Here is a 25,544-nt window from a genome sequence, read left to right on the forward strand (position 1 = left end):
TATATATATATTGTGAATTGGGCGAAGGTGTACATAGGAAATCAGATTTACATTCAACCATTCACACACATCTTGTTTTACATCATTCATTGCAACCCTCACAATGTACTATCACTTCCTCCACTTCCCCCCTGTGTTTCCCATTTCCAATCCTACTTCTTTCCTAACCCTTCCTGTCTCCTGAATTTTGTTCTTGTGAAAATGATCTTAAGTGGTTATTCCAAGGAGTATATATCATCCTGGCATTAATGTTCATCTTCTTTATTGTTATGGTTAAGTGCTGCTGAGTCCTTTCCATACTGTATACGATTTCTGAGGAGCAACTGGTGGGTTTGAATCACTGACCTTGTGGTTAGCAGTCTACTGCTTATCCACACCAGGACTCCTGTTCACATTATAGACCTATCTATTGTTTGGCTGAAAACTGAGCCATGGGAGTGAGTTCAGTTTCAAGTCTGAAACTAATGGTCATAGTCTTTATTTCACATTTTTCTCCTACTTAATCCTAGACCTTCTAATGGGATCCCTTTCAGATCAATTGGTAGTCTGGGTTGGGCACCATCTAGTTCTTCTGGTTTCAAGGTCATGGAGACTGATGTTCACATGTTCTATTAGTCCAGTGGACTAATTTTTTTTCCATGTGTCTTCAATTTTCTTCACTCTTTTTTTTTTTTTTTACTCCTGATGGAATTACACTCATAAATGCACATTAGATGGCTGCTTGTATGGCACTGTGGACTGCAAAGTTGGTTTAAACCACAAGGACGGTGGTTCAAACTCACCCACAGCTCCTTGGAAACCCTATACAGGGTCACTATGGGTTGGAACTGACTGGATGACACTTAACAACAACAACAACATGAGGTTTTAAGACCCCAGTCACTACTCATCAAAATAGGATGTTAAGTATTGTCTTTGTGGCCTATGTTATGTCAATTGACCTTGGTTGGTGTCTCCTGAAGAGCATCTTACTTGTATAGTAACAAGAATCTTAAAGTAAACAGGTCCTTTCAAGCGGAACCAAATGTAAACATTGTAGCAAAAGTAGTATATTTATTTTTAAATTTTATGGATACTATACATATAAAATAAAACAAAACAAAAACAAATTGAGGTGGCTTTGAAAACAGATTAAAGTGAATCGTAATGTAAAAGAAATGGCTAAAGGAACACCACTAGGAAAAGAAAATGAATCCAGGGATACTTTCAAATCTGGTCAACATGAAGGAAATCATGAGTTATTTCATCTATATGCAAACCTTGCACGAGATATTCCTTTGAGCATGTTGAAACACACTGCAGATTTTACTTCTTTTTGCTGTGAGTACAGGTCTAACTCAGAGAAAGAATCATAGTCAATGGGACACATGCTTCACATGTTACAACATTATAGATTAACTACAGGAATGACAACTGACTTTATCAACAATTATCCACTGCCTGTGGCATGCACATTCAAGGCTGTGGGAGCCAACATTGTACCTTTCGACTGGGGTGTGGGGTGGCCATGACCAGTCCAGGCTGACCTCCTGGGTGGTTCATAAGGTAAATCTGTAAAGACAAATACATTGAGTAAAAAAAATCAATCATGCAATCTTTATGATAGCATATATATATATATATATATATATATTTTTTTTTAATGTGTGTTTATTAGAATAAATATTATACAGGAATTTTCACTAATTAAGGGAAATATTTTCTTTGGACTCCTCTAGATTTGGGCTTTTTAAAATTTTTAACAAACTATCATTTTGACTATCTTATTAAAGTTCTGAATTTTTCACCTATTCGAGTGAAAATCCCCATGGACAAATTCCCACAGAACTTACTGACTCCCTTAGAGTAGTTTCGATGTGAGGTCAAGATGAGAATTTAAAAGTTTTTTACTATGTAATTTGTCCAGCTTTCCACAGAGGCTGATTTAAAGCCATTCCTTTGATATCTGCATCATACCCACCCAAGACAGTGCTCACTGATTGACGAAATCAACCAATTAAGAGCTCCACAGGATAAATACTGGACTGCGAACCACAAGGTCGGCGGTTCGAGACCACCAGCCACTCCACGGAAGAAAGATGAGGCTTTCTGTTCCCACAAAGATTTGAAACCTCAGAAACTCTATAAAGGGTTGCTATGAGTTAGAACCGACTCCACAGCACATAACAACAACGAGAAGTAACAACAATCTCCTTGTTTCCTTGTTGGCAATGATCACTTTGCCTTTATCCTTTCATTTGCCAGCTACCACTCTGGGCTGCCCCTCATTTCTCTTTATAAGCTCACCTGTTTATACTAAGTCAATCCTAACTGGTCTAATTAATTTTCTAGATAGATGGCTACTTCCTTACTTTCTCTAAATGAATTTAGAATTTCCATTAAATATGTTGCAGGACTGAAACAGTATTTATTGCACCACAATATATTAAAAAGGACCATCAGATTTTAAGCACATGACAGTAATTTCATTTAATTTATAGTATCATTTATCTCTTTAATCTTCATCTCATTTTTGCATATGCAAATACCCATACTTCTGTGTTCTCAGTGAGAGCTCAATTGGTGATTATTAAGGATCTAATTCATTTCTGGTGATCTGCTTCTGAGAAATCAGCTATCGAAGACCCTATGTACCACCTATGAGACCATCATGACTTGGAATCCACTAGACAGCAACTGTACTGTACTGTACTAGAAGCAATTTCAAGTTTCTTTCCAAAATATACCCCAGAAATATTACTGTGCATGCTTACCACCTATTGCATACCTAAGAGACACTTCTAAATGCAGGCATTTTAGGAAGTGGTAGTCCTCACCTTCCATGAAGGAGACCCAGGTTCTATTCCCTGACCATGCACCTCATGTGCACCACCATGTGCCTGTCATTGGAGGTTTTCATGTTACTATGATGCTGAACAGGTTATTTCAGCAGAGCTTCCAGAGTCAGGTGAACTAGGAAAAATGGCTGGGTGATCTACTTCCAAAAAACAGCCAATGAGAACCCTCTGGAGCACAAGTTCGATCTTCAACCGATCGTGGGGTGTCACAGTCCCAGGCAGCATTTGGTGCCATTTGTGCACGGGGTTGCCATGAGTCAAGGGTCAACTGAACAGTGGCTAACAAGAACAACAATATGCAGTCTCAATGCAGAACCATTTTAAACCTATGTTCTTCTTGGATGGATGGACCTTAGTTCAAGGCCAGGTGACAAGCTCAACGAAAGCCATTGCCTGACACAGTCATACCTCATTTTATTAATGTATTGTGCTTTGCAAACATTGGGGGTTTTACAGATTAAAGCTATGTGACCATCCTGCATCCAGCAGATCTATCTGTGCAATTTTTCCTTTAGCATGTGCTTACTTTGTGTCTTTGGATCACATTTTGATAATTCTCACTATATTTCATAAAGCTATTGCACACTTAACAGACTATAATATAGTGTATGTGTAACTTTTATATGATTCGCTTTATTGAAACATTCGCTTTATTGTGGTGCTCTGGAACCGAACCCAGGATATCTACCTCCAATATCTGCTTGCTTCCAGCGGATGCTTTATCATGGCATGCCTGAAGATGGCTATACAATCTTACCTTGAGGGCAGGGTAATGTAATTACTTTTCAGCCTGTCTGTAAAGAAATCATTTAGCATTTGTTGGGTCAATCTTCCAAGAGTTGGCTCTGTTCTAGAAGATGCCTCTCTTCCTATTTTCATATGCCCACGAGGATAGAAATGGAGAGCACCGTGAAATGTTTTGGCAGTCTTGATTTGTTCAGTGTGTTTGACTACAAGTATCAACACTAGTGTGATCTGTTAAACCTGATCCCCCAGAATCTTGGTTGAAGTTAGACAAGTTTTCTCTTTAAACTCTGCTCTTGATTACCACCCCCTTTCTGCTGGCATTATTGCATTTTGAGACATTGAATCTTTCTCACCATTAGGAAAGGCTCTCCTAAGGGGGTTTGGGCTCCAAATCTGTTGTTACTGTTAAGTGCTGTAGAGTTGGTTCTGACTCACAGTGTGACACTGTATAGGGTTTCTAAGGCACAGTTGGTGGGTTTGAACTGCCCACCTTGTGGTTCGCAGTCCAATGCTGAACCTACAGTGCCACACCTGTAGCCCACCATCAATTTACAACTAAATTTCAACGTCCATTTCTGCGAACTCTTTGCACACAGATTCTCATCCAGTAGTATTTTGTCTAAATACTGGTTAACCAGGGAGTCAATTTGGAAATGATCTCAAACAACAACAAAAAAATCTAATAGCAAGGCAATCCTAACATCATCCAAGCTAATGCAAGCGCAGACGGGCATGCAGATAAGGGGCTTCTGTTTACCAAACAAGTGAAAGAAATGAGACATAGCAGGAATATAGCCTACATCCTTGTTTCTCAAAATGTGGTCCACGGACCAGCTGCAACATTAATAATATCTGGGACACTATGAGATATGCACGATCTTAACCTAGGCGTAACAGCTGCCATGGAGTAGGCTCCTACTCACAGCAACCCTTATGTGTAAGAGCAGAACTGTGTTCCACATAGAGTTTTCAATTTTCAATGGCAGGTAATTCCGAAGGAGATCTCCAGGTCTTTCTTACAAGATACTTTTGGGAGGACATGTACTTCTAGTCTTTCAGTTAGCAGTCAAGTGCCTTAATTCTTTGTGTCTTCGAGGGATTCCACTCCAGACCCACTGGATCAAAATCTTCATTTTAACAAGTTCCCAAGATAACTTAGAGATCATTAGTTTGAGCGGATCTGGCCCAGAAACTTCTATTATTGTCTTCTGGGTATCTGTGTTCCTACAGATAACAATTTCAGAAAAGTTGTCTAGAGTATGCCAATACAAATAAAAAAAAAAAACCAGTGAAAGAGTTCAAGACTGAATAATTATACCTAAAGTGTAATCATAGGACTAATCACAAGCATAAGTAGGTTAGTTCAGCTACTACATCAACCTAAAATATCGCTCATGGAAAATGATTGGGAAAAAATTCAATACCAGAATACTACTGAAAAAAGATTTTGAAACTTGTTATTTATAAAATCCTTAGATTTTATGACCATGTCACATCCTGCCTTGAAAGTAAGTCAGGATCTAACCACCACCAAATTCAGTCTTATTTTTAGCTAGGAGTTTGACATGTTTATATGAACAATGATTAACATGTTCGTAAACAGGCTGCCATGGAAGATAAGGGGATTTTTGTTTTCATTCACGAAATTCTGGTCCAGTGTTTCCTTATCACTATTGATCACATGCTAGGGAAAAAATAAGTCCCCTTCCTATGGGATGAAACATTGGGAAATGTTGGACTGCACTTTGCTGAGATGGAAGACAACCAAGTGGTCTGTTCAGCAGCTATATCAACTTACAGCAGAAATAGTTTTTTGTAGTTTGTTTTTTTTTAAGTATCTTTACTTTTTAGCTGGAGTCCCTGAGAGGTACCAACAGTTAACATGTTTGGCTGTTAACTGAAAGGCTGTTGGTTTGAAGAAAAAAGACTTGGTGATCTGCTTCTCCAAAATCAGACACCAACCATCCTATGGAGCACAATTCTAATTTGAGACACATGAGGGTACCATGGGTCAAAGTCAATTCTATAGCAATGGTTTGGTTTATTCTTCAGTTACTTAAAAAATTCTTATTCCATGTACCTTGGCTGTATGTCTTTTAATAAAAGCATATTTTACATTTAATATCTTTGCTGACCACTTTAACACTGTCTTCTCCATGTTGCTTCTTTGAGTTAAACTTTGAACTTCAAGGTACTTAACTCATGTATGTGGCACAAATGCCTATGTTGGTGAAAACAACTGATATTGGTTCTGCTGATTTTTCTGTAAGTAAATACTGTGTTTTAAAAACTGAACTTTCAAATTGGCAATACATAGGCATTTTTGAATTGCCATAGAAGTTCATTATATGTTATGATACGACCAAAAAACAACAGAAAGTTATAAATAGGGAGATAAATTATTGTTAGCACTCCCACATCAGCACCTCTGTCAGTTTCACTGGAATCTGATATAAGTTCTTGAATCTGAAAAGACCCCACCCCAACAGTCCTCCTTTTCTAGATATATGAATCAAACTCCTTACAGTCCTTCCTATGAGTATAAACTTCAGCCATCAAACTCGGAATCCTGGAGGATGCAAATGACTAAAAAGCTGAGTCTTTAGCCAAAGGTCAGAGATTCAAGTCTACAGGAAGTACCTTGAAAGAAAGGCCTGGTGATCTACTCCTAAAAAGCCAGTCACTAAAAACCCTATTGAGCACAGTTCTACTCGGACACACAGGGTTACCAGGAGTCAGAGTTGACTTCATAACAACTAGTTAGGTCCTTGTTTTCCATCAAACTCACCAAAGAACACAACTCCCACTCTCTTTCCCTCTGTCTACTGTTTTTTTTTCTTCAAGGGCCAGGACTTGGATCAGGGGAGAGCTCATCCTAAAGTAAAATCCATTTCACTTTAGGGTATTACCCTGGTGATCCCCTGAATAAGGCTGATACGTCAGAGTTTCAAAGTAGAAGTGAAGTCTGATTTTGCAGGCTCAACTCTCCAATCTCTTTTGCTAATACCCTACAAGCACATCATGGCGTATAAGCTACCATGCTGCTGTTGTTGTTGGATGCCATTGAGTTGGTTTAACTGATAACACAAAGGAACAAAACAGTGCAGGTCTTGCACTATCCTCAGAATTGTTATGTTTGAACCCACTGCTGCTGCCACTGTGTCAATCCATCTCCTTGGAGGTCTCCCTCTTTGACAAGCATAATGTCTTTCTCCAGGGACTGGTCCCTCCTGATAACATGTCCAAAGAATGAGAAGCAAAGTCTTGCTGCACTTCTTCCAAGATACATTTGTTTGTTCTTCTGGCCAGTCCAAGACACTTTTAATATTCTTCTCCAACAGTATAATTCAAATGCATTTCTTCTTTTATGGTATTCATTATTCACTGTCCAACTTTCACTGGTTTATAGATTAGCAAAGTGATGGAAAAAAAGGATGGGGTTGTACAATGTCTTCCTTAAGATAGACTAGAGACTTCATGTACGTACTGCGCCAAGATGCTATGTGAAGACGCACGTCATCGGGATTGCTGTGAGTTGATCTGACTCAACAGCATTTAACAACAACAACAATAAAGTCATTAAAGGAGTGGGTAAATGATCAACTGCTGACTGAAAGGTAGGTGGTAAGACCCCATTAAAAAAATCTTCAGAGTAAAGATTATTGATCTGTTTCCATAAAGATTGTTGCTGTTAAGTACCATCGAGTTGGTTTCAACTGATAGCAAACCTGTATAGAGTTTCTGAGGAGCACTTGGTGAGTTTGAACTGCCAACCTTGTGGTCCAAACTGACCTTGAGGTGCCACACCAGGACTCCCCACAAAGATTACAGCCATGGAAACCCTATGGGGCACTTCTACTTTGTCACATGGGGTTGCTATGAGTAAAAAAAATGACTCCTAACAACAAAAACACGAATGTCACACTAAACAATGTTGGCCAATTGCCATGTAAAATTGAAATGACATAGCAGCACTGAGGTTTACAGGACAAGGTAATGATTAAGGGGGCTCTGGAATGGGTGGCCCATTTGGGAAATTCTGCCAGGAAAAGAGAGGTAAAAGGTAGTGTCGAAGCAGCAGCCCCAGGAAGAGTTACTCAAGACAAGAAGGTAAGCAGGGAGGTGGGACAGGAAAGAGTTTAGGGAGCACTGTGTAGGAGGATGCATGCAGGAGGAAGGAGTCTCTGAGAAAGGAGCAGAACTCTTCTGTAAATGAAACTAGTCAAGCGTCAATACTGGCGTGCTTCTTCAATCATGATGGAACAGTTAAGATGAAGAGAAGGAACACATTCTAGTTTAAACAGCGTTCTTACCTAGTGTCCGTTCACTGATGCTAACCAGAATTCCACGCCTCCATGGAATGCAGAATTAGAGAGACGAAGAAGACATGGAGATCATGCAATAGCAAATCAAGACTGAGAGAACAAGAACCTTGGGATTGAGCTCAAAGGATTCAACTACTGCTCTTCTGGAAGAAGTCAGATACCCATTGACCCGAGGGATATGGCCAGATTCTCAGTGACACCGTCTATGACTCATGCAATACTGGGAATCAGTGATGGAATGCCCACTCCTCCTGAAACATCACAAAATTCTCCATTTACACTGTCAAGTGCTATTATATTCACAGAATCATTCCTTCTGGTCGAACTTAAGGCAATGGAAGACCTAGGGCATATAAATACTGTGTTGTTAGAGGTAAGTGTCAGGGAGTAGATTCTGGCTCATAGTGACCCTAGGCAGGATTTTCTAGGAGCAGCTGGTGTGTTTCAACCACCAACCCTGTGGTTCACAGTTCAGTGCTTATCCTGCAGTACCATATCAGGAGCCCATACAAATATGAGGGTAAGTCAAAAAGTATTGCTACAAGGGTTCCAATTATTACATGGTGATGGTGATGGTGTGCCGTGGAGTCACTTCAGACTCATAACCACCCTGTATAGGGTTTCTGAAGCTGTACATCTTTACAGGAGCAGAAAGCCTCATCTTTCTCCTGCAGAATAGTTGTAAGTTTCATAGTGCAGCCTGACTCATAGATAAACAGGTTTACTTCAAACAAAATGTGTTTAAACATTCTCTGTGGTACAGAGGCGTTCTCTCAGTAATACAGCATCTTAAGGAACCTTGGTGATGCTGTAGGATAAGCACAGGACTGCTAACCACTAGGTCAACAGTTCAAACCCACCACAGGAAAAAGACGAGGCTTTCTGCTTCCGTAAAGATTTCCAGCTTTGGAACCTTATGCAGGGTACCTATAAGTCAGAATTGACTCAGTGGCAGTTGTTTTGGGGGGTTTTTGTTTTTAAAATACATTCTCTTAGTCTTGTTAGAGTGCCTTCAACAAATGGCATAATCAAAACAGTGGCTTCCTAGAGAATCTTCTGAGCTAGTTAAGCTCAAGGCAAAGAGTCTCAGGAAGGTCACAGTGATTGCTTCTGAGGATTCCACAGGGATAATCATGACAGATTTTCTCAAAGGATACAGAATGATCATGGAGGATTTTCATAGAGAAGGTTTAAGAAAATTAAAAACTGCATGGTGAGAAAAAGGCCAGGAAAGCTATGCCGTGGAATATGTTTCTGTCACAATGTACAATGTTCCTGCTCACTGTTTGATGACAGTAGCAAGGATGATGAGAATTTTATGGGGAAAACTTATGCTATCATCCACCCACCCTACAGCCCTAATCTTTCCCTGTCAGACTTTGTTTTGTTCCCCAAACTCAAATAACATTGAAAAGGAACACAATATGAGTATCTCAGGATGCCAAAACTGCTGTTTTGATGTGATGTAAATTGAAGAACACTAAATTCGTCGAGGAAATAAAGATTAGAGAGAAGGAAACACTGCCTTCAGAAGTTTATAGACCTAGATGGAGGAAATGTTGAGAAAAAATAGCTTCACTTTTTGATATTTTGGTTATTAATAAAGGTGTGTGATTTTGTGGAGTTCTGCTGTAGGATAAGCACTCAAACTTAAGGTTGGATTGAACCATAAGGTCAGCAGTTCAAACCCACCAGCTGCTCCTTGGAAACTCTATACAGGCTCACTATGAGTTAAAACTGGCTCAAGGGCACTTAACAACAACAACAATATTTTATAGCAATACTTATGACTCACCCTTGTAATTTTCTTCTCCAAGATCAAATCCCTAAACCTTGCTTAAAGTCAATAATTCTCAGGATGATTTAAACTCCTTACAGTTCAGATTTTAACATTTGTATCCCCTTTCAAAGTCACAGTGTTGTTGTTGTTGTTATGTGCCATCGAGTCAGTTCCGACCCATAGCGACCCTGTATAGGGTTTCCGAGGGTGTAAATCTTTACAGGAGTAGAAAGCCTCATCTTTCTCCCACGGAGCAGCTGGTAGTTTCGAACCGCTGACCTTAAGGTTCGCAGCCCGATTTGTAACCACTACGCTACCAGAGCTCCCTTCAAAGTCACAGTAGCAGTAATCAAAATAGGCACAACAAAGATACAGAAGTGTAATCTGTTCAGATTACACTCAAATAATGGATTCAAGGAAAAGGATTATCAGGGTGATAAAATGTTTGCTTGGATTTGCCACTCTTGCCTATCCCTGGGCTAAAGCATAGAAGAATTACTGTCTTCCCAGTTATACTCCTTGCTACACACCTGATTGGACTGTAACTTCCGAACACACAACATCCAAACTACGTAAAAAGGAGTTCTGGAAACCACTGCTTTACCATCCAGCAGCATCTAGTAGCCAGCTGGCTGAACAATGGGCTGTGCCGACTGATTTGGCCAATCGTGTGATCTCTTGACACATCTCACAACACTTACTCAAAGATTCTGACTCATGTATCTCTTTCAGATATCTACAAGATAGCTCATCTACAGACAAACAGAAAGACACAAAACTCTTGCTAACATTTTGCAGATAGTTTTTCTTTCAAAAATATGGAAGGAAAACTTAAAAATTTCTCACAACATTGTTGATACCCTTTCCTACATGTATCTGATGTTTTGCAAGGGTGCATTCTGGCAAGCTCAGCAATCTCAAGAGCTACAGTGAAATATATATTCCTATTTTCCATTTTCATTACATGCCTTCCCCTCCCAGCTGGTGGTTTTCTTATCAGTCTTGAAAGAAAAACAGCAGAATGTCCCTTCAAAGTGAGGACAGTGAGACTTCAGCTCGCTCCATCAGGACACCTCATGAGGGAAGACCAAGTGCTAAAAAAGGGCATCACGTTTGGTGACGTCAAGGGTCAGGGGAAGAAGAGAAACCCTCCATGGAATGAATCACCACAACAGCCACAACAATGAACACAACATGGATCATGAAAATGGCCCAAGACCAGTCACAGTTTCTGCTCTACGTAAGGCCACCATGAGTTGGAGCAAACTTGATGGCATTTAACACCAAAGTGTAGTTCATTCTACATCTTAAGTCTTGTCCAAGTTTAAATGGCATGCGAGATCTCTAACATGGTACAGGTGACTAGTACTTTGGCTAACTCCTTCCACTGTGATTCTCACTTCTTTTCTGAAATCAAAGGAGAGAAAACTGCAAACTCAAAGTCAGTGTGGAGTCACAGGGTTACGTCAGAGGAGGATCTTCTTCACCTGTGGCACTTTAGCTTGTTGTTATGTGCCATGGAGTTGGTTCCGACTCACAGCGACCCTGTACAGGGTTTCTGAGGCTGTAAATCTTTATGGGAGCAGAAAGCTTCATCTTTCTCCCACGGAACAGCTGGTGGTTTCGAACTGCTGACCTTGCGGTTCGCAGCCCGATTTGTAACCACTACGTTACCAGAGCTACTTGACACTTTAGCTTGTTATTGTTGTTATGTGCCGTGGAGTCGGTTCCAACTCATAGAGAGTCTATACAGGGTTTCTGTGGCTGTAAATCTTTACGGGAGCAGAACGCCTCATCTTTCTCCCGCAGAACAGCTGGTAGTTTCGAACTGGTGACTGTGAGGTTCGCAGCCCGATTTGTAACCACTACGTTACCAGAGCTCCTTGGCACTTTAACTTACTGGCCTCTAACTGATCTCACTAACAGCAAACAGTAGTTGCCAAGCCTAGCACCTAGAACTAAGTCAAACTGTGGGAGTAGCATGGCCTGGGCATATGACAGTGACCTGTGTCTGAAAAGATGTGAGTTCCAATTCCATGTATAAATAAACACAGAGACACCATGCTGCTGCTCCCTGAATCTCAGTTCTTCAGCCGTGAGGCTGAAACAATGAAATCTAATTTACAGGGTGATTTTAACTCCCAGAGAGAGGATCGATATCTAAGGCATTCTTCACCTGGCAAATGTCTTACTTGTTTGGTGTGTTCCCTTCCTCTGGGAAAGTTTTCCTCTGCTTTTCATGGAACATGAAGTTCCTTCCTTCTCCTCCCGCAGCCTCTGGGTAGAGGTCTTGAGGAGTTACCCTGCGGGAAATTCTAGAATGTCTAGCTAAATGTTTATGTAGTACAGCTGCTCTCCCGCTATCGGTTTTGAGGTTGCTCACCACTGCTCCCCTCAGTGGCGGGCATAAAGCAAGTACTCAAGGAACACCTGTTGAATGAACACGTGAGCTTTATTAAAAAGGCAGTTTTCAAAGTCTGATTTATATTTGTAGTCACAGATTCTGATTATCAGCATTAAAAATCCCTGGATAAATGTGTATTATTATGTGAATGAACAAGATAATTTGGGTAAATTAATTGACAAATTAAAGGATCTGGGAATGCACCAAATAAGATTCAGATAAAATATTATCGACCCAGAGTGACTGGCTTCTTGTGCTATGCTGGGAAGTGGTTACTACTTGTAAAGGGGATTCTTCTTAAATGCCTTAGATATCAATTCCTCTGGCTCTAGGACGCTCCCCTACAAAATAATAAGGAGTTGGACACAATCCTTCAATTAACTTAAAAGTAGACATATTCTTCACAGTCACACATCCATGATGCAATTTTTGCTTTCAGGGAAACAAGTTAAGGTGCTATAGAGCCCTGGTATTGCAATGGTTAAATGCTAGGCTACTACCTAAAAGGTTACTGGTTCAAACCAACCAATGGCTTCATGGGAGTAAAGACCTGGCAATCTGTTGCCACAGAGATTACAGCCCGAGAAAACCTATGGGCCAATGCTACTCTGTCACATGGGGTTGCTATGAGCCAGAATTGTCTGGATGGCACCTAACAAAACCAACAACAACAGTTAGGGAGTTAAGGTACCCTGATGGTGTAAATGTTTATGTGCTTGGCTGCTAACCAAATGGCAACTACCCAGTCATGCTACACAGGAGAAAGATGTGGTAACCTGCTCCTACAAGGTTACATCCAAGAAAATGCTACAGGGAGTTCTACTCTGTCATATGAGTCAGAATAGACAGATGCAAAGCATCCAACAACAGTTAAGGAGTTAGTGTCTTTGAATTCTGCAGTTCAAGGATTTTTTCATGGGATAGTTGAACGGCATGTCGTTAAGTGCCGTCGAATCACTTCTGACTCATAGTGACCCTGCACAGGGTTTCCGAGGAGCAGTTTGTGGGCTTGAACTGCCAACCTTGCTGTTAGCTGTCTGGTACTTATCCTACAACACCACATCAGTGGGGCTGAATTTTGTTTCAGAATCAACAGAGGCAGAATAAGACTGTCTGGGACTCGCTTCAGCTCCATGCTCATCTCTGTCTGTATCACATGACTTGGGCCACGGATGTCAGCAGGACATCCTGGGATGCCTCTAAATGCAATAACCACACGGGGGTGTTTTCGTACCTGGCCTAGTTGTAATTCTTTGCGTAGCTTCAGGATATACTGAAGTATTTGGGAAAATAAAAGCTGCACCCCCTGCAGACAAAAGGAAAGACAAAACATGTGAAGGTCTTTTGTTGCGGTTGTCAATTTCAGCATAATTGCCAAACCTACTATGCCCTGTCACAACAAACAGGGGACTGTCCTCGAACCTTCCAGGACAGACCTCAGGGGACACGGAGAAGAACATACTCCAAAGACAGGGGGATGCCACATTTGCTGTAATGTGGTTTGCATTTGATTTTACAGCTTCCTGCTGAAGTCCCATCTGCGCCCCCCAGCAATCTCATTTTATGAAAACAATTCTATCATGTATGTTTTTTTTTTTTTAATTTAAATTTTTTTTTCAAATTGTATAAAAACCCGTAAAATATTTTACAGAGCTCTTGGAAAGCCGTACCAAGGAATTACAATTATTTGGCCTATAAGTATATGGATCTTATTAAAAATTAGTCCGCATCACTCTTCAGATGCATATTTACCCTTTGTCTCTTTAAGTCAATTTTCATATTGCTAGCAAAGAAGGTGCCCTTTCATAGTTCAATCCACTTGGAGTTTATTGTGCTGTTGTTACATTGTCTCTGCTTCACAATGACAGAAATAATGAAACCAGAGGTGTCCTGAAACTTTCTCTCACTGTTCAAAAATGTTTAAAGGACTCTGAAATTATCAGAGAATGTGTGTAGTTCTAAGGTGTATGGCCCTTTTCTAGGGCAGGGGGCAAGAAATCATTCTAAGTTACCTGTTATTTCTGGCCACCAGATCATCATTAAACCTAGACTGAAAAGGTGTACTCGCAATCCATTGCATGCCTCCCACCTCCTTTTAAGACGAGAAGAACAATGTTTTGAATAGTGAGGACCAAGACAGACTAGCAAATCCTTGGTAACACCCAAGCCTGGACTCACTCCCAGTGGACACTGCAGAATAAAGTGGCAAATAGTTTGAAAATTGCCTTATTTCTATGTAACACCTTGCTTGCTTGTGAGAGGATTCTCTAAAAATTTTAAACATGTGCTGATTTCGTTCCTAGACTAGGTGGGTAGAGAAGGTCCCTTCAGACTCATACTGGTATAGCAGGGGTCAGCAGCAAGAGCCAGGAGCACATTCATCTGCAGAAAGCCCAGTCTCTCTATTACTAGAGCCAGAGGGAAGGGAGGGAGGCAGGCCAGCCAGGACGAAGCACATTGTTAGACCCAATTGGACTCAGGCAAAAGACAAAAAGAAAATAAAAAAAATGTAGAGTTCATGGTTAGCGATAGGCATTCAGTTAGTGACTGATTTTATATCCTCCAAAATTATAGCAGTTTTCTCTTTGAACCCAAGCTCATAAGAAAGCAGCTAACATTCCCCACCACTGTCTTTTACAAATGTATAAAGTCTGCACAATAAAATTAAAGTCAAGTCAGATGTCCAAAGCTTCAATAGAAAGTTAAAGGAAACTCCCACTTGCCCTGGCAAACATTCCTTTAAAAATAAACACAAGAAAAGAAAATAAATAAAATAAAAAATTTAAAAAGGGGAATGCTGAAGGCCTCTTTCTATGAAGCATGCTTTTAGTTTCTATGTAATCTGCTCAGTGCATATTTTGGGCCTAATATAAGTAGCAGCAGATACTAACCCAACATTTGTGAGCTATGGTTATGGCTAAAGGAGAATTTTGCACATCTTCTGATTAAAAGGAGTCTTTGGATTATCAGAGGGAGAGAAAAGAGAAGCACTCAGAGCCTGAAGGCTTCACCTACTTTCAGGCAATGCCAACACAGCCATGGGGTCTGCAGTCAACAAGAAGAGCCCCTCCACTGTCTGCCTCTGTGTCTCGCCCTCCTGGTCCCACTGTTCTCCCTTAAAAGCATGCAATTTGTAGCCAGGACACTACACCTGTGCGTGGGGAGGAGGGCAGGGCCAGCATTACCTGTGTTTCTAGCATGCATTAACCGCGGAGAGTTTTGTAAGGCTTTATCCACATCATCTGAAGTCAAATGTGGAAGAGGAGCTACAAAACAAAACAAAAAAGCAACATCAAAATGAAAAAAAAAAAAGAAAGAAAGAAAAGAGTCACCCTTCTTCAAAAAGAAAAAAAAAAATTAAAGAAAGAAGACACCCCATCCCCTCCCACCCTAGTGTGATGGGTGATCTTGAGTCTCTTTCACTCACCTTCCTATTTGTTAGCATGTTACAACCTAGATGGGGGGTCTGTATTTAATTGAGGAATGAATCGCTGGAATGCCAGGCAAAGCAATGGAGCAGAATGGGCACTAACCCTTTGTTGCACTACTTCCTTCTAACCATGCTTGACATTTCAAAAATTAAAGCATGCAGCGAACTCTGTGGATTCATGCTGCTAATTGCCAAGATGCCATTCCCACTCTGTTGGGTTAAAGCCAAATCTCAGGAGAGGAAGTGAAAAGGCCCCTCATTAGGTGTTTAGGTTGGGAATGAAGGGGGGCTTGGTTTAGCTTTAGGGATGATAAACTCCATAATTCCACTCAGGAGGAACCTTTCCATAATGTTTCCATGTCCAATTCAGAGTATCTTGGGAACTCAATACTGTGTGGCCAGATAATTTCATTTTCCTTTGATATTTAACCTTTTGGGGCTCCTGACATTGGTGCTTAGCCTAGAGAGAATGGCTGCCCACTACCATGTCTTTTGGACTACTTGTCAGTACGGTGATGCTCATCCAAAGTAATTGCATTGTAAGTATCTCATTCTCTACGATCCTTAGTGGGAAATGGGTTGCAGCAGGAAGATGCTGTCAACATGAAACTGGCTGGAACCCTACTGTCCACCACTAATCTCTGTTTTAAGGAAGGGCACCATCTTACTCTCTCTGAGGTAGTGGAGATGGGAGAGAAGAATGTCAGCATTATAGCTCGGGGTGAGCCTCTGAAAATCGTCTTTGGTCATCTTGCACAGTTCCTTCCCATCGATATTCTGGAACAGTAAGATGTCCACGTCTGGGAGGCTGTATTCTTTCACTGCCCACTCCAGCCACTGCCGGACATGGTCCGTACTCCATAGCGTAGGATCTGAAAGGGGATCGAAACATATTCAGTCAATCCTTGAAGGCAAATGTTCAGGGGAAAGTCAATCTGAAGTGAGGAGTCCATTAACCACTAATGTCCAGAAGAGCTGCCCCTTCCCACTGTTTCTGAAGCAAGTGCCTCAAGCCAGGCTTTGACTATCAGAAAATGTCTGTGCAGAAGGACAAAATGCCAGTGACTCCTGCCCCAAGGAAACTGTCCCACAAGTTTATGATTATTTATGTCAGCCGCCCCTTGTATTTATTCAGACAATCTAAAATGTCTTGTGTAGTTGTTGTCATCTGAAGTCAACAGCCAGGCTTTCTTCCAAGGCTGTCTTAATCTGGAAGCTCTGCAGAAACCTGTGCTGCAGAATAACCACACGTAAGACTCCACCCATAGGTAAGTGGGGGCTACCTCACATGAGGTGCACTAGTCAGGAATCAAACTTGGATTTCCTGCATGAAAAGCCAGGATTCTACCCCTGAACCATCACTGTTTATAAAGTTTGTTGTTGTTGTTGTTAAGTGCCATCGAGTTGGTTCCAACTCACAGCGACGTGTATAAGGTTTCCGAGGAGCAGCTGGAGGGTTTGAATCACACAGTCTGCAGCACAAACTAACCTTGGGGTCACTGCATTATACCAGGTCTCCAAAGCTTCTTGTAGGACTGGTTTACTCACTTAAAATGAGTAAGCCTTAAGAGAATTAAAAGACAAGCTAAAAGCTGGTAGGAAATATTCACAAAGCATATATCTAATAAAGAAGTTATATCCAAAATATAAAAACCAAACCAAACCAAACCCACTGCTGTTCAGTCCATTCTGATTCACAGGGACCCTATAGGACACAGCAGAATTGTTCCCTAAGGTTTCTGGAGCCGTAAATATTTATGGCTGCAGAATGCCTTGTCTTTCTCTCTATGAATGGTTGGTGTGTTTGAACCACTGACATTCTGGTAAAGGATTGAGCTGCTAACCTGAAGATCAGTGGTTTGAACTCACCAGCCACTCTGGAAGAAAGGTGAGGCAGTCTGCCTCTGTAAAGATTTATAGCCTTGGAAGCTCTATAGGTAGTTCTACTCTGACCTACAGAGATACTAGTGTCAGAATCAAATGAAACAAAGAACACTCAAAATTCACCACCAAGAAAACAAACAGACCAATTTTTCTGAAAAGACATATAACCAAATAAGACATACAGATGGCAAGGAGACATCTGGAAGGATGCTTAGCATGGTATTCTTAGCGAACAATGATGACATACCACTACACACCTAGATTTGCTCAAAGTGAAGATACTTAAATACTTAAAATACTTACTGATGAAGATCAAAGACCATAGCCTTCGGTACGGATTGCATCTCAATGTGAAAAAAAACAACAAAAAACAAAACCCCTGACCATTGGCCCAATAAGTAACATTCTTATCAATGGAGAAAAGATTGAAGTTTTCAAATAGTTCATTTTTCTTGGATTCACTGTCAACACTCATGGAAGCAGCAGTCAAGAAATCAGATGATGGACTGCATTAGACAAATATGTTGCAGAAGACTTCTTTAGAGTGTTCAAGATGTCAAAGATGTCAGTTCGAGGACTATGGTGCACCTGTCCCAAACCATGAGTCTTTTTAATCACCTCATATGTATGGGAAAGTTGGGCAGTGATTGAGGAAGACCACCAAAGAATTGATGCATTTGAATTATAATATTGGAGAAGAATACTGAAAGTGACATGGATTGCTAGAAGAACAAACAAATCTGTCTTGTAAGACATACAGCCAGAATGCTCGTTAGAAGTCAGGATGGCCAGATCGTCTGTCATACTTTGGACATATTATCAAGAGGGCCCAGTCCCTGGAGAGGGATATCACGCTTGGTCAAGTGGAAGTTAGTGAAAGCAGGTAGACCCCCAATGAGATGGATTGGCACAGTGGCAGCATCAATGATTGTGAGATTGGTGCATTACCAGGCAGTGTTTCATTCTGTTATACACAATGTCACTATGAGATGGCACCTAACAACAACAGAGAAACTGGAAGCAACCAAGATGTTCTCTAGTAGATGGGTGGACAAACAAACTGGAGTAATCTATATAATGAAGTATTATTCAACTATCCACAGAAGTGAGCTATGAAGCCAAGAGAAGACATGTTGTTGTAGCTAAGTGCCAACTTGTGTAAGGATTCCAAGGAGTGGCTGCTGAGTTTGAATCACCGACCTTGTGGTTCAAATTGACCTTGCTGCCCAGTGCCACACCATAGTGCCACACAAGGACTTTAACCACATGTTGCTAAAGGGAAGAAGTCAATCTGAAAAGGTTAGTATCTGTATCATCTCAACTAGATGACAGTGAAAAGATCAGTGGTTGCTAAAGGCTCAGAGACAAGTTATTGTTGCTTTGTGCTATCGAGTCTCTTCTGACTCATAGCAACTCTGTATAGAGTTTCCAAGTGTGGCTGGTAGGTTTGAACTATTGACCTTGCAGTTAGCAGTCCAGTGTTTATCCTAGCATGTTGCTGTTGTTAAGTACCATCAAGTTAGTTCTGACTCATAGTGACTTTGCAGTCCAGTGCATTAACCCACAGCACCACACCAGGACTCCCTTATTCTAGTATCAGGAATCATAATAAATAGGTGGAGCACAGGACATTTTAAGAGTATATAGTGAAACTATTCTCCCATAAGCTATAATGGCAAATACATTGTGTTATGCATTTGTCAAAACTCATAGGCTGTACAATACAAACAGGGAACCCTACTGTCAACTGTATTGTTGTTAAGTGCCATTGAGTTGGTTCCTACTCACAGCAACCTTGTATAGGGTTTCCAAGGAGCAGTGGTGAGTTTGAACTGCAGGCCTTCTTTAGTCAACAACAATAATAATAGTTTCACCATTTGTAACAAGTCTACCACCCTAATGCAAGAAATTAACTATAGGAGAAATGATATGCAAAGTAGGAACTCTGTACTAACTGGTCTCCTAAACTAAAACTGCTTGACAAATAAGATTTTTTTTTTTAATAAGACTATATTTAAATGACTAGAAATAAACAGGTACTTTTTCCTTTAATAAACACTAAGAGTATTTATGTGCAAATAAGAGTTAGCAACATATATTGGGAAGGTGCTAATTACAAATAATAGACACAAAACAAAAATCTAGTATTTGTACAATATTCTAGAGAATACTGACCACAATACTGGATAAAAAATGTAAGCAAACCAAACCCCTTACATCTAACCATGAACCATCATTTCTGAGAGCAAGGCTGTCAGTTATGGGCTCTTCCTGCTGAGAACTTGGCTTGGCAACTCCCACAGCACCTGTAGGGTCCTGAGCTGGATGGGTGATGGCCACATGCCCAGCTGTCTGAGCATAGACGCCCCACAGGATGCAGGCTAGGCGGTCACACTCCACTGCCACACTTGGAGGGGGTCCTGGGAAGGGACACAGCAGGCAGAACCCTGGGGAGATGGAGCAGGTGACCCACAGTAGAAACAGAGCTGGGACCATGCTCCTCACTGTAAACACCTTCTGGGGAGAGAACTTCTAAGGGTCTCACATGGCCAAAAGGGGCTGTTTCCTGACCCCCAGCACAGAGAGGGGTCCAGGCAGGGAGCAGCAGCCACCATTTCAAACTCAGGGTCTCTGAGCCTGCTGGATCTTGAGAAGCCTCCTGTTCCTTACTGTCTGTGTCTGGTTCATGTGGAGGATGAGTCTTGGACTCAGTGCATTGAACAGACCCTTAGAGGTCAGGCAAGATGTGATAGTGTGGAAATACATGATTCTTTTGAGTTACGTTTCAGTTATTACTTTTAGAACCTTGTTTGGTTCCACGCATGATTCTAGGTGCTCAATACTGGAACGTTTACAGTCATACCTCATTTTACGGCTCTTTGCTCTCTTGAGCTTCACAGATCCTGCGAATTTTTACCAGTTGAAGGTTTCCAGCAACCCTGCGTTGAGCAGGTCTACTGTCAGCAGTTTCCAACAGCATGTGCTCAATTCGGGTCTCTGTGTCACATTTTGGGAATTCTCACAATACTTCAATGCAACTACATTATGAATGCAACTTTTATAATATAATTATATAATAATAATATAATATATAATAGTATAGACTATATTATAAACATAACCTTTATATCCACTGGGAAATGAAAACCAACAAAATGTGTGACATCTTTTACTGCGATGCTCACTTTATTGTGGTAGTCTGAAACCGGTGTAATGTCTCCAGTATGCTCTTAGGATGCTTTTTAAATTTACGAGTAGTAAGAAGTAATGAGTTTAAGAGTAGTGAGGAAATGGACATTGTCTCATATGTCCATTTCCTCACTACTCTCTCCTTCCGTCATATTTTTTAAAAATATAAATGAGTAGAAATAAGCTTCAGCAGAACCTTTCCCTTCCTATTCCACTTTAGAACACTCTAGCAGTGACCACTATCCTCAAGTGAATATATGTTATCAACTTCCTATATGTATTTTTTATATATATATATATGCTGTTCAGTGCCATCGAGTCAGTTCTGACTCATAGTAGAGCCTGTATAGGGTTTCTGAAGAGCAAATGGTGGGTTTGAACCCCCGACCTTGCAGTTCAAACCGACCTTCAGGTCCAGTGCATTATCTGGCAGTGCCACACCAGGGCTCCATTGATATAGTATACAGTTATAAATACACATTACTTTCCTATATATAAGTATGCTGTTATTGTTATTCAGTGCTGTCAAGTGAATTCCAACTCACAGCAACCCTGTATAGGGTTTCTGAGGCTGTAAATCTTTGCCAGAGCAAAAAATCTCATCTTTCTCCCACAGAGCTGTAAGTGGGTTCAAACTACCGAATTTGTGGTTTGCAGTTCAGTGCTTATCCCACAGAGCCACTGTGATATGTATAATTATGTATTATTAACATGTAACTATTCATATTATATAATTATACACAAGGGTAGGTCAAAAAATACTGCTTGCAGGGCTCCAGTTCACACATGCACAGATTTATCCCAAACAAAAGACATTTAAAAAGATCAGTGGATGACTACAGATTTTTTCAGTAATACAATTAATTGTCTTATTCTCATTTTGTTATTGTGAAGTGCTGTTGAGTAGGTTCCGACTCCTAACGACCCCGTACAGGGTTTTCAAGGAGCAGCTAGTGGGTTTAAACCACCGACCTTGTGGTTCGCAGCCCAGTGCTGATCCTACAGTACCATACCAGAAGTCCACTTAGCCTCACTGGGGTACCATAAAACAAAATGGTATAACCATGGCAATGGTCAATTAAATTCAATCCAGAGGGGTCCACTCAAAAGGTATGGTGACTGTTTTGGGGATTCTAAAGGGGTCATCTTTATAGATTTTCTCAAAAGACACAGGATGATTACGAGGACTTATTTATGAAAAAAAATTTTGACAAATAGAAAGGGGCAATGGTGAGAAAAAGGCTAGGAAACTTACTCAAATGATTTTTATTTCCATCACGATAATACACCTCTCTTTCTTAGCAAGTAGCAAAAGCTGGCTTAAAATAATTTCAGTGGTAAACCTTACCCATCCACCCAACAGGAAGTTGTGAAAATAAAAATGAAACACATAAAGCTCAATGCCCTAGGCATTAGTGAGCTGAAATGGACAAGCAATGGCCACTGTGAATCTGGCAGTCATGTTTTACCATGGAGAGCAGTGGATTGAAGAGGAATGGAGTCATAACCATCATCAAAAAGAGCATTTGAAGATTTATCTCAAAGTACAATGCTATCTGTGATAGGATAACATCTATAGACCTACAAGGAAGACAAGTCAATATAACTTGTATTCAAGTGTATGCAACAACCACTGAGTGATGAAAAACATGAAGAATTCTACCGATTTCTTCAGTCTGAAGTTGATCAAACACGCAATCCAGATGTACTGATAATTACTGGTGACTGGAATGCAAAGCTGGGAACTATAAGAAAGGATCCATAGTTGGGAAATTTGTTCTTGGTAACAGGATATTGCATGATAGAATTGTGAAAGCCCAATGAGTGTGACGATACACATGGACCTCACCAGATGGAATACACAGGAATCAAACTGACTACCTCTGTGGGAAGAGATGCTAGAGAAGCTCCATACCGTCAACCAACACAAGGCCAAGGAGCTGACTGTGGAAGAGACCATTAATTGTTCATATGCAAGTTCAAGTTGAACCTGAAGAAAATTGAAACAAGCCCAAGAGAGCCAAAATATGACCTGTTGTTGCTAAGTGTTGTTAAGAACAAAGAGTCTGTAGCAATACTTTTTGACTTACCTTTGTATAGAATTTGTTGTTGGTAAGTGCCGTCAAGTCAGTTCTGATTCATAGTGGCCCTGTATAGGGTTTCCAAGGAGTGGCTGTTGAGTTTGAACTCCTAAGCTTGCAGTTCAACCTGACCTTGCGGCCCAGTGCATTATCCTGAAGCATCACATTAGGCCTCCTTGTATATATAAGGCTTTAAAAAGTTTGTACAAAATTTCCATTATCTTTTCATTCCATTTTTCTATGAACTTTCTGAAGCTCCTTCATATTTCATATGTATGTGCCAAGGGTGTATCCTTTCCGCATACTTATTCAGTCTCTATGCTGAACAAATAATCCAAGGGACTGGACAACATGGAGAAATGTGGCACAAGAACTGAAGGAAAGCTTATTCACAACCTGTGACATGTAGATGGCTGAAAGTAAAAAGGGTTTGAAGTACTTACTGATAAACATCAAAGACTAACCTGTCTGGACAGGGCTGATGAAAGGAGATGGGGATAGCACTCATATGGTACAATAATGAATAATTGCTATCAGGACTGACTGTGAGGGTTGGAAATGTAAAGGTAGATGTTTTGTAACAAAAAGAGGGGAGTGGTTGACTCTGCAGTCCAGAAGTGGAGGTCCCTGGGACCACAAAGGGAGAAGAGCGGAGAGCGGGATCCTACGCAGAGAAATAATGACACCAGAGGTGGAGGCAGAGACAATGGAGAGACATGGAGAGATGGAGCAGCTGGGAACTCGACACCCAGAGAGGGAGAGGGGCTGTGGGCTGATGACTGAGGGGGCAGGCTTGTGGGGTGTACTCTTTGGATGTTTGATGAGGCATGGAGGGTACTGTAACCATGGCAATGAAACGAAATACAAAGGATGAATGTAAAGCTAAAGTTATCCCATATAAACTATCACATAATTCACAATAAAAATTAAAAAAAAAAAAAATCAAAGAATATTTCACCAAAAAGGAAACTGAAATCCTCACAACTGGACCAAGAAACAACATCATGGTAAACAGAAAAGGCTAAAGTTGTCAAGGATGTCATTTTACTTATAGCTACAATCAATACTCAGGAAAGCAGCAGTCAAGTCATCAGATGACATTGCAGTGAGCAAATTTGCTATAGAAGACCTCTTTACAGGCTTAAAAAAGTATGGCTGTACCTAACACCAAGACTCCTGGTGTGGCACTGCAGGATCGGCACTAGACTGCAAACCACAAGGTTGGCTTTTCAAACTCACCAACTGCTCCTAGGGAGCCCTATTCAGAAAGGGTTACTATGAGTTGGAACCGACTCAACAGCACATCGTAACAATAACATGAGCCATCAGAACATAGTGATTCTGTAGGATAAGCACTGAAAATTGAACCACAGAAGTTTAAGTCCACCTGTGGCTGCTGCTCTACAGGAGAAAGATGAGACTTCCTATTCCCGCAAAGATTCACAGCCTCAGAAATCCTATACAGGGTTGCTAAGAGTCAGAACCAGCTGGACAATACTTAACAACAACACAAGTCATGGTATTTTCAGTCGCTTCATATGTATGTGAAAGCTGGGCAATGAATAAGAAAGACCAGAGAAGAATCAATGTATTTAAATTAAAGTATTGGTGGAGAATATTGACTGTACCATGGACTGAGAGAAGAAAGAACATATGTGTCTTGGAAGAAGTACAGCCAAAATGCTTCTTAGAAGCATGGATGGCAAGACTTCTTCTCACATACTTTGAACATGATGTTATCAGGAGGGACTAGTTCCTGGAGAAGGACATCATGCGTGGTTAAAGGAGAGGGTGCAAACAAGAGGAAGATCTCCAATAAGATGGACTGAAACAGTAGGTTTAACAATGGGCTCAAACATGGCAATGAACACACAAATGGCAGTGTAGCCTATGAGTTGGAATGGACTCAATGGCATCTAACAACAAGAAGCATGTCAACCATATATACTGTTTTATGATTTAAAAGTGAACATTGATGGTATCTAATCTGCTATTGGCACTTGACATTATATTTTCAAAAATTATCCCAATTAATATATATTGTTGTTGTTGCTAAGTGCAGTCGAGTCGGTTCTAACCCCATAGGGAGCCTGTATAGGGTTTCCCACAGCGCTACACCAGGACTCCAATTAATATATACATAGGTTTACTCAGTCATTTCAGCAGCCTTTGGACATTTCCTGTATGAATATACACAATTTACTTATCAGCCTAGTGCCATCAAGTAGGTTCTAACTCACAGCGATCCCATATAGGGTTTCTAAAGAGCAGCTGGTGAATTTGAACCAATGACTTTGTGTTTTAAAATGACCCTGTGGTCAAGTGCTTATCCTACAGTGCCACACCAGCACACAGAATCTGAAAACTAAGGAGAACTCTGGTTGTGCTACAAAGAGAAGAACATGGGCCTAAATATATATGGCACTTTTGACTGGTAGGTGGGCATAATCCTTTGTAGCCCAAACTCATGGAAACATTTTATTGGTTTGTGAATATTTAGTGTGTATATGGAGTCCTAGTGGGTTAATGTGCTGGACTGCAAAGTCGGTTTGAAACGCAAGGTTAGCGGTTTATGCTCACCAGCCAATCCTCAGAAACCCTCTATAGGGTCACTATGGGCTGGAACCAACTTGACTACACTTAGCAACAACAGCATGGAAGGTTAACTTTGTCTAACCCATTGAAGTTCATATTGACTCTTTGCCATTGAGTTAAGATTTTGGTATTATGGATAACATGTTAAAAATTCCACCATTTCCATAAAATATTTTAAAATATATTTCTCATGGCATGGTATGATTTCTCATCATAGAAAAACTGGTTGTTTTTTGACAAAGTGCCTAGGCATATTGCATGGGGAGGAGATA

At 40.7% G+C, this 25,544-nt stretch overlaps 1 protein-coding gene across 1 annotated transcript in view; it reads right to left on the minus strand.

The window, feature by feature from the left end:
• Positions 1-25,544, minus strand: part of ERG (v-ets avian erythroblastosis virus E26 oncogene homolog) — a 107,296-nt gene that overhangs the window by 10,400 nt on the left and 71,352 nt on the right. Inside the window, exons 3-6 of the mRNA XM_006862611.1 lie at positions 16,192-16,395; positions 15,279-15,359; positions 13,328-13,399; positions 1,441-1,551 (exon numbers count right to left, since the gene is read on the minus strand). Coding sequence (XP_006862673.1) covers positions 1,441-1,551; positions 13,328-13,399; positions 15,279-15,359; positions 16,192-16,395 — 468 coding nt within the window. The remainder of the gene's footprint in view (positions 1-1,440; positions 1,552-13,327; positions 13,400-15,278; positions 15,360-16,191; positions 16,396-25,544) is intronic.

Source organism: Chrysochloris asiatica, unplaced genomic scaffold (assembly GCF_000296735.1).
Source record: "Chrysochloris asiatica unplaced genomic scaffold, ChrAsi1.0 scaffold00049, whole genome shotgun sequence".
Lineage (NCBI taxonomy): Eukaryota > Metazoa > Chordata > Mammalia > Afrosoricida > Chrysochloridae > Chrysochloris > Chrysochloris asiatica.